We start from the raw sequence: 9,597 nt of genomic DNA, 5'->3' as shown, positions 1-9,597 counted from the left end.
AGGGAGGAACATGAGTCTGGGTGTTAGGTTCCTTATGATCCCAGCAGGTTACATCCCTGCCAAAGAGGAAGCAGACTCTGAGTTAAAGAAGTTGTCTCCACACTTGTAGGTGGGCAGGTGGGTGGCTGTGTGGCTGTGTCTTGAGGAAGTTCTTTCACTCCAAGGAGGTAACAGTGCAGGTTTCCTGTAACCCTACTCAGCGCTGACTGCAGGTGGAGAGCTCTGGGTGCGTCAGTACGTGGACCTTGTTGAGCAGTGTCTGTTACCTCCTCAGAGCTTCCAGTATTTTCTGGGGTGGGGGGGGAGCATGTGTGCACATGTGTGTGTGATAGAAAGTCTTTGCAGGTCTCTTCCCTTGTGTGTCAGTGTGATCACATCCATAAACATACTCCTTTGAGGCTGTGAGTGTGTGCGGGCGCGCGTGTGTGTTTTTGCATTTCTGAGTCTGAATGGGGTTGTGTTTTCTCTCCTGCTCATCTTCCCAAAGCCCCACCCCCACGGGCCCTTCCACTGGGCCTGGCAGGCTCAGCTGATGACTGTTTGCTAACATGCTGTTTTTCTTTGCATGCTGCATGCTGGTCCTTTGCCTTACAGAAGCTGCCGAAGGTAAAACCTTGTTTCTTGTTAGCTTTCCCTAATTGCCGCGATTAGACACGTGTCGGCTGAGGCGCGTCTGCCCGCGTGGGCTGTTCCCTCTCCCCTGCAGTTTTTCCTCGCCTCTCCACTGTTGGGCCACAGTGGATGTTTGCGGTCTCCCCTGGCGGACGCATTCGGGAGGGTCCTAATGCGTTCAAGGAAGGGGGAGACACCAGTGCTGTCCTGATACTCCCCCACCAGGCACGGGCAGTTCTGTGTTCATCCTAGGTGGGCTGGCTCATGCTCTGTCCTTCCCCACGTTGGCGCCTGGGGCCAAGCCCTCTAAAGGGGTTTTTGCAGCTGATTGGGAGCCCTCTGGTGGCCGCAGTGTGGAGTTACCTCCTCTTTTAGGACCTGCTCGTTCTCTCCAACCCCAAGGGACACAGGAAGCGCTGGCAGCTGCTGGCGCTCCCTGTTTTGCCTGAAGCCCTGCTGGTGTCATCAGGGCTCGTTTTTTTTCCCTCTGGAAGATGCCTGCTCCCTAGTGCTATGGGCGCAAGGGAGCTGAAGGGCACAGTGGTCAGCAAACAGTCTAAGGAGGAAGACCCACGACGTCAGGTCCTTTTTTCTACCCCATAGCTGGGCGCAGGCAGTTTGCCCGCCACGAGTGGGCCCAGAAGGCCGCGTACCTGCTGGGCTGCAGCCTGGAAGAGCTCTCCTCGGCCATCTTCAAGCACCAGCACCAGGGCGGCACCCTGCAGCGCTCCACCTCCTTCCGCCAGGGCCCCGAGGAGAGCAGCCTGGGGGACGGCACAGGTACCCGAGCCCCTTGGCTGCTGGAAGTGATTGGAGGCCTCTTCCTGGGCTCGTTGCCATCTCTCGGGTGGGCAAACTCCTGGGGTGAATAGATGCTCCCATTAGGGGGAGAGGCCCAGCCCCAGGGCCCCATGCTGCCTTGGCCTGGGTGGGTAGGGAGCACACCCAGGTGGGGAGTCCCAGGGACCTGGAGATAGAACTGACCCTCCTGCCCACAGGCCCCAAACTGAGTGCACTGGAGTGCTTGGAGGGCATGGCGTCCGGCCTCTACAGCGAGCTCTTCACGCTTCTCATCTCCCTGGTGAACAGGTGAGCGCCAGGCAGGGCCTAGGAGCTCTCATCTTGCTGCCTTGACAAAGGTGGGGTTGATGCCTTTGGGCTTGTGTGATTGCTGAGGCAGAGCCATCCTCCACCAGCAGAGGGCTCACTGTCCCTGCAGGCAGGAGAGGCAAGTCCTCCCCACGGGTCCTGGGCACCTGGGTGGGGAGGGGGATGGGGGCGGGGTGAGCGACCTGGGCACGGGGGGCACTACCCTGGGCAGCTCTGACCCAGGCTCTCCCTGTGAAGGGCTCTCAAGTCCAGCCAGCACTCACTCTGCTCTATGATGATTGTGGACACTCCCGGCTTCCAGAACCCTGAGCAGGGTGGGTCGGCCCGCGGGGCCTCCTTTGAGGAGCTGTGCCACAACTACACCCAGGACCGGCTGCAGAGGCTCTTCCACGAGCGCACCTTTGTGCAGGAGTTGGAAAGATACAAGGAGGTAGCACTTGACCTTGCCCCTGCCGCCTAACACCCCCAGGCTCACCTTCTGGCCTTGGCACCCTCAGTGTGGGGGGGAGGCATCTGTGGATGCAGCAAGGTACCCCCTTCCCTGCTGGCTGCTCCCTTCCCAGCCCTTTACCCTCTGACATTTATGTCCCCCTGTGGTCTCTGGAGCAGGACGCTTTTCCTGCCCAGGCTACGTTCTTCCTTTATGGAGAGTTTGCTCTCCAAGAAGCTGAAGATGCATTCAGGGTCCCTGGGAGCCCCTCTTTGCCCACCTTCAAGGCACCTGCCTAGGCCCCGTGAACTGCCACCGTGCAGTTCCTCCCTCCACGTGTGTCGGGCCTGGCCTTCCCTGTCTCCTGAGCTGTTGGTATGGTGACTGATTATTTAGCCCCCCTGCCCCCATAAAAGGGTGTCCCGGATGGATCTGGAAATCCTACCTCAAGTGGAGGTGAGTTGAACAAGCTGGGGAGAATATTTATCTTGGGTGAGAGAAGATTCAGGAGGAAAATGACAGTTGTCTTCAAGTATTTCAAGGATGAGTGTGTGAAATCGAGAGTGGGCTAACTCCATGCAGCCTAACGAGCAGGTGGGAGTGACAGGAGTGTGTACGTGACTTTAGCTCGCTGTATAAGGAGGTTAGGAGAAGGTTAGCTGTCCCAAGACACAATGCGGTGCCTTGAGAGGTGGTGAGCATCTGTCAGTCGGGCTGTTGGAGGGGAGCTCCTGCTCGGATGGGACATTGGACTTGCTGACCCCAGCGTCCCCACCTGGCCTGCTCCTAGGGCTGCACCCCACACACGGCCCTGTGCTCACTACCTCCCCACCTTCCTTCCTAGGAGAACATCGAGCTGGCGTTTGACGACTTGGAGCCAGCCACAGGTGACTCTGTGGCCGCCGTGGACCAGGCCTCCCATCAGTCCCTGGTAGGAATTCCAGGGAGGGCCTGGGCTGGCCTTTTCTTGCCCTTCCCATTCCTCTCCCTTGGTAGAGCCCTCCCCATATGAGCTGCTGCTGCGTGGGGACACTATGGGCTGGGGGGCCCAGCAGTCTGGCCCAGACACCAAGCGCTTTCGAGCTGTGCGCCCTTTCCCTCAGCTGTCAGCCAGTCTGGCCGGGAAGGTGGCACTTCCTTCTGCCCTGGTGCAGTGGGGAGCACCACCCACGGGTGTCTGAGCTCAGGCCCTGTCCCAGCCGTGCCTCCAGTGTGTCTGCCAGGAGCCCTGTTACCACCTCCTCAGTGGTGAGGGCCTGGCTGGACCCAGAGGACACAGTCATCCCCTCCCATTGTCCCCAAGCGGAGGACCGGTGCAGCCTAGCAGAGCAGGGCGAGGAGGTGGCATTCACCCAAACGCAGAAACAGTACCCAGATATAAAATGCCCACTGAGGGGCTGTGTGGGTGTGAGTCCTCGCCGCTCAGTCTGGGGACGGGCCTTGTCACCCTTTGGGCAAGCGTCTTGGGCACCTTGCTGCCTGGGGGACTGGCTGCCTGGTGAGCGCTTGGCATTGGCCATTGTCTTCAATTAGGGAAGCTGCATAAGGCGCTTTATTGGAGAACTGGCATTTTTGCCAGGCTGCTGACCTCCCTCCTCTGCTTTGAGTCCCACCTCTCTCCCGCCTCCCTGCGGGAAGGCCCTGGCCCAGGGGGTGGGGCCCCGGGAGAATGAGCGTCCCCCGGGACAAGTGCTTCAAGTGCCCAAGTCCCACATCTCCCCAGGGAAGCTGGCTTTTCTTCCTGACACCTAGGCCCCTGCCAAGGCGTCCCTCAAGAGCCTTTGCCATTCCCAGGAGGTGTGGGCAAGTTGACCCGGCTGGCTTAGGAGCAGTGGTGGGTCAGATAGTGTGTTTGAATGGGGCTTGGCCATCCCTTCCCTCCTTTGCTCTCCCCTTTCTGATGGGCCTTGGCATCGGGCAGCTCCACCTCTGGGCACGGGAGCCCCTCAGTGCCCAGCCTGCCACTCACCATCCAGTGGCTTCTTGCTCATTCCTGCCATACAGCTCCAGCTGCTCGGGGGCCTTAGTTGCCCATCGGTCCTCGGCCACCTTCTGTGTCCTCCTGATCAGCACACAGACTCCCTTGGGCAGCTTGGGTCAAAGAGGGAAAAGGGCACTTCTCACTTCTCTTGTCCCCAGTCCCTAGAGGCCAGGCCAGAGTCCTCCTTGCCCAAGGAAGACCTGGGAATTCCATAAAAAAGGCACCTTCACACTTGGTTGTTTGGCTTGCATGGGGAATTAGAAATCAGAATTCAGTATTTCCGCCTTCTCTTGAAAAGCTGGAAGATTTGCCAACACTAGGCCACCGTTCTTCCAGGACAGCAGTTGGCTGCTCCTGAGTGGTGGCTGTTCCCTTTAGATGGGGACACCTGCTCTCCAGGCACCCCAGCTCTGCCCATTTTGGCTGCCACAGCCATTAAGTCAACTGTCTTAGGCTTTTGGCACTTGAGTTTATCACCCTGTAGTGACCCCACCTGCAGTGCTCCGAGCCCTCTCTGGGTTCTCCCCTCTCGGGCGGGGAACCAGGATTAATCACCGCTGTCTCTTGTTGACAGCTTCCTTTGGGCCATGCCCTGTGCTCAGGGCCTTAAAGACCTCATCTCCTTTAATCTGTGTGGGAGGTGATGCCCAGAGAGTGAGGGCAACGCGGGGCTCACCCAAGCCCCCCTGTTCTCCAAGGGGTTGAGGATGGAGGAGAGGCTCTGGATGTGAGCTTGCATCAATAAGAAGCCTTCAGTCTTTGGGGACTCAGGACACAGGTCCTAGGAGTCATATTGTGCTATGGGCTTCTCTCTCTGATCTCTTTCTGGCCCTGCTTTCTCCTTGCTGGCCACCTGCTCCACAGAATGTCAGCCATGAGTGGCAGGAGCTGTAGCGTGTGTATCTGTGTAGCATGTTTATGGTGTGCGGTCGGGACCACAGGTCCTAGCCCCCTTCACGCAGCTCCATGTGACACTGCGGGCTTTCTTTCCTTCTGCATAGGTTCGCTCGCTGGCCCACACGGATGAGGCGAAGGGCCTGCTATGGTTGTTGGAAGAGGAGGTGCTGGTGCCAGGGGCCACTGAGGACGCCCTCCTGGAGCGCCTTTTCTCCTACTATGGCCCCCAGGAAGGTGACCGAAAAGGTAGGTGGCAACCCTGGAGGGCGGCTCCTCTGCTTCCTCTCCTGAGAACCCATTTATGTATATATGGGTCCAGTCGGCACTGCCTGGGGGGCTCACTGAATCCATGGGCTTTTGGGGGACCTGTGCCCTGATGACCTGAACCTTGCTTGCCCCGCCCTCAGGCCAAAGCCCCCTCCTGCGCAGCAGCAAACCACACCATTTTCTCCTGGGCCACAGCCATGGCACCAACTGGGTGGAGTACAACACGGCCGGCTGGCTGAGCTACACCAAGCAGAACCCGGCCACCCAGAACGCCCCCCGGCTCCTGCAGGACTCCCAGAAGTAAGAACACCACTCCGTCCACCCACCCCGGTTTTCTCTTCCTGCTGTTTGAGGGTTTCTCTGTAGTGTCTCTGTCGGGTGTGAGACGTGCAGCCCCAGCCCAGATAACCCAGGCCCCCGGCCACGGTGACCTAGGAGCTGGGAAGAGGAACGGCCTCTACTGCTGCCTGAATATGACTTCTTTCCCTCCTTTTCCTCCTCTGGCAGAAAAATCATCAGCAACCTGTTTCTGGGCCGGGCGGGCAGCGCCACGGTGCTCTCAGGCTCCATTGCGGGCCTGGAGGGCGGCTCGCAGTTGGCGCTGCGCCGGGCCACCAGCATGCGGAAGACCTTCACCACAGGGATGGCGGCCGTCAAGAAGAAGTCCCTGTGCATCCAGATTAGGCTGCAGGTGGTAAGTGTGCCAGTGCGGGCCCCGGGGCACTTCCCGACCGCTGGCAGGGGGCCGGGGCCTTCTGGGCACACTCAGGTCCCCAGAGCTCACTCAGCAGCCCACTCACCTTGATTGCTGCTGGTGGGGTCCTCTTGCAGTGCTACCCGCTGTGCGTGGCCCCCCGGGCCTAGTACGGGCAGGGTTGTCCAGGCTTAGCACGTCCTGCCCAGCCAGGGGTGGGACACCTGCCATCCTGCACAGAGCGGAGACGCTGGCGCCGGTCCCTGGTCTCTTGGCTCGGGCTGTCAGAGCCCACTGAAGGCTGTCCCTTCCCCTTTGGCAGGACGCCCTCATTGACACCATCAAGAAGTCAAAGCTGCATTTCGTGCACTGCTTCCTGCCTGTGGCAGAGGGCTGGGCGGGGGAGCCCCGTTCTGCCCACTCCCGCAGAGTCAGCTGTAGCAGTGAGCTGGACCTGCCCCCGGGAGACCACTGCGAGGCCGGGCTCCTGCAGCTGGACGTGCCCCTGCTCCGCGCCCAGCTTCGAGGCTCCCGCCTGCTTGATGCCGTGCGCATGTACCGCCAAGGTGGGGCCCCTTCCCTCTCAACTCCTACCTCTCCCTCCTAGAGCTGCCCCTGCCCCTCCCCACCTCCCTAACAGGGCCTGTGGGGCTGGAGGGGTGCTGCTCCTCCCCACCTCCGACTGGCCCTAGATCCCTCATCTCTGCTGCTGCCTCCTCTGGGGGTCTCTCCTCGCATCTCTCCAGCCCAGTCTGTTCCTTTCTCTTTTTCTTGCCAGCCTGCTGACCATCCTCTCCCTTCCACATTCCAGCCCTCCTCATCCCCTCCCCTGCCCAGCCCACATGCCCTGTTCCCACAGCTCCCTCCTTCCGCCTTCCCTGGTTTGGACAGGTCAGCTCTGCCCACAGCAGCAGCCTCAGTGTCCTTGTGGAGCAACTGCCTCTGAGAGTGGGCCAGCCCTGCAATGAGAAATGAAGTGTTAAATCTTTCTGAAGAACTTAGAATTCCCAAGAAAGGTCAGACAGACCCTTTTTATGGACCCATCTGGACGAGGGGCCAGACAGGACGATAACAATAGTAGTTAGCATCCTTAGAGCATTTACGGTATACCAGACACTATTCTAAACTCGTCCCACATAGTAACTCATTTAATCCTCCCAACAACTTCATGAGACGTAGGTACCAGTATCATCCCCAGATGAGGTGACTGAGGCTCAGAGAGGTTAAGTAGCTTGCCCAAGGTCACACAGCGCGTGAGTGGCAGAGCAGGATTTGACTGAAACAGACCAGTTTCTGAGTAGGGTTTCGTTTGCCTGAAAAGTTATGAATTGCCAGGTTTCCGCCCTTTTCTCCCTTAGCTAGAAGAGCGTGCAGGCTCCCACCGACCCACAGCCAGGTCCCCTTGAGGCATTCCACGGGGGCACCGTCACTTCCTTAGCAGCCAAAGCCAGGAAACGGGCTCCCAGCCCTGCTCTAAATAAATCATCGATCTGTCCCCACGTCTTGGTAAGGAGTTGCTGTTTATTATTTCAAAACCAGATTGTTACCGCTCTGAACCAAAATCAATGTGCTTTACTCAGACAAGCAGATCGATGAGGCCAGCCGCAGCAGACCCCCTCTCCTCCCCCAGCCCCCAGCCACCATCGATGGCGCTGATGATTAATTAAGATGCCAGGCGTCCGGACCTGCTATCCCGGCCCATCAATTTAATTGCAATTCAGATACAATCAATAGCTCACTTTGTCTTGGCCCCTCAGTGGCCCCCGCCTCCTGTTTCAATCATCAGGCACATGCGTCAGCCCCATCTCGCAGTTGGAGGGCTTCCCAGAGCCAGCTAGGCCGCTGAGGTGGAGCGAGCCCCCGACGGGCTGTCAGGAGCCTGGGTTTGGAGTCCAGCTCTGCCTCCAGCCGCAGGCTTTGTGACCCTGAGCAAGCCAGTCACTCCCCCTCTCAGGCCTCAGTTTCCACGTCTGGAGGCTGAGTTATATCTGGTCTAAGACCTCTTTTTGGCTTGAAATTCTGTGATTCCATAGGAGTGGGTCTCTTGGTCCACTGCCGTGGGCTCTGGTGTCCTCGGGGTGCCTCAGGGTAACCTCTCGCTAGCCACAATCCTGACCTTGCCCCAGCCTCAAGCCCAGACAGTAGGGAATCTCTGTTAGAGGTAACACTCTTTAGGGAAAGGGAATCTACAAGCCTTTTTGGTCACCTTGGGCCTAGGGCCCAAGGTCAGGAAGGTGGCAGGAAGGGAGCCCTTTCTGAACACCCACCAAGTGAGCCAACCTGTGCTTTCTACACATTTTCCCATTTAAGCACCATGACTACCATGTAGGGTAAGTGCTAGGGCCCCCATTTACAGATGAGGAAACCGAGACTCAGGTTGAGTGACTGGTCCAAGGTCACATGATAGCAAGAACCAGGGCAGGATTCCAACCCTAAGCCCTTGCACTTCTCCTCTCTGCTATTCTCCGATGCCCTATTTTCTTTTTTTTTTTTTCTTATTAAGTCCTCAAGACATCCTTCTCTGGGTTATCACGGAGTCATAGACCTGGAGGCTAGAAAGCATCTTAGGGGTCATCCAGGCTCTTAGCTCCATAGCATTCCTTCCAGGTGGTCAGCCGTCCCCCGTTTGCATGCTCACTGACAAGGAAGTTGCTTCCTTCTAAAAGAACCTGTTCCCTGTTTAATCCCCGCAGTCCCAGCGTGGGGCAGCCTGGTTGTCCTCCGGCCTCCTGTCCGTCGCCCCTGCCTCCTTCCTCTCCACTCTCCTTTCCCGGGGCGACCTCGACCGCGGGCTCTCCTCCCCCCGCAGTCTCTTCCCTTTCAGGTGACTCTGCCTGGGCACCAGTGGTTGTTGGGGGCTCTGGGAGCAGGCGAGGCTGACGGGCCTGGCTCCGGGCCGCTCTCTCCCTAGGTTACCCTGACCACATGGTGTTTTCTGAGTTCCGCCGCCGCTTCGACGTCCTGGCCCCGCACCTGACCAAGAAACACGGGCGCAACTACATTGTGGTGGATGAAAAGCGGGTAGGTCTGGGTCCCCACGGCCCCGCCAGACCCTCCTCCCTCTGCTCAGACCCCTCCAGGCAGCTGCCCTTCCTCCCCTAGAGAGAGCCAGGCTGGCCCTGGGTCAGGTGCCTGGTTTTGCCCAACCAGGGCCAGGCCAGGGACACATGGCAGCCAGGCTATGGCGGTGGGGGGACGGCAGCCCGGGGCACAGACGGACTGTAGGAATCACAGGAGAGCCACCCGCTTTAAAGGCCCGAGCTGAGGGTGTCTGCTCTCCGGTGAGCCAGACTATCACCCAAGAGCCTCCCAGGTGGCAGATTAGAACTAGTGTTTTGGGTGCCCCACTGGTAGCACCCGGGCCCCTCAGCCTTGACCTCCACACCAATGTATATCGTATTTGCCAATAGGAAAGATACAGGAGTAGGCAATTAATTAATTAGCCAATTAACTAAGGCTCCCAGGGCAGGCCCCTTGTCAGCCAGGTTGGTGAATTTCTGGCTGTGTGAAGGGATGTCTCCCTGCCGTTCTCGGCTGTCACCTTGATCCCCAGAGGCAACTCCTCAGGGAGCCAAAGGGCTCCTTGAGCCGAGGAACCCTCCCGCA

At 58.7% G+C, this 9,597-nt stretch overlaps 1 protein-coding gene across 8 annotated transcripts in view; it reads left to right on the top strand.

Annotated features, from left to right (window-relative positions):
• MYO18A (myosin XVIIIA) overlaps window positions 1-9,597 on the top strand; it is an 84,645-nt gene that overhangs the window by 43,758 nt on the left and 31,290 nt on the right. For 6 of the 8 annotated variants that reach the window (XM_024734652.1, XM_024734634.1, XM_024734624.1 and 3 more), the window contains 10 exons: window positions 595-606; window positions 1,216-1,392; window positions 1,611-1,701; window positions 1,960-2,152; window positions 2,997-3,083; window positions 5,135-5,276; window positions 5,438-5,597; window positions 5,805-5,991; window positions 6,314-6,557; window positions 8,903-9,012. In XM_024734652.1, the coding sequence (XP_024590420.1) occupies window positions 595-606; window positions 1,216-1,392; window positions 1,611-1,701; window positions 1,960-2,152; window positions 2,997-3,083; window positions 5,135-5,276; window positions 5,438-5,597; window positions 5,805-5,991; window positions 6,314-6,557; window positions 8,903-9,012 (1,403 nt within the window). The remainder of the gene's footprint in view (window positions 1-594; window positions 607-1,215; window positions 1,393-1,610; window positions 1,702-1,959; window positions 2,153-2,996; window positions 3,084-5,134; window positions 5,277-5,437; window positions 5,598-5,804; window positions 5,992-6,313; window positions 6,558-8,902; window positions 9,013-9,597) is intronic. The other 2 variants (XM_024734644.1, XM_024734617.1) reach the window with 1 other exon arrangement.

Source organism: Neophocaena asiaeorientalis, unplaced genomic scaffold (genome assembly GCF_003031525.2).
Source record: "Neophocaena asiaeorientalis asiaeorientalis breed wild unplaced genomic scaffold, Neophocaena_asiaeorientalis_V1.1 scaffold129, whole genome shotgun sequence".
Classification (NCBI taxonomy): Eukaryota; Metazoa; Chordata; class Mammalia; order Artiodactyla; family Phocoenidae; genus Neophocaena; species Neophocaena asiaeorientalis.
The sequence above is the reverse complement of the archived record's forward strand: the minus strand, read 5'-3'. Positions and strand labels throughout refer to the sequence as shown.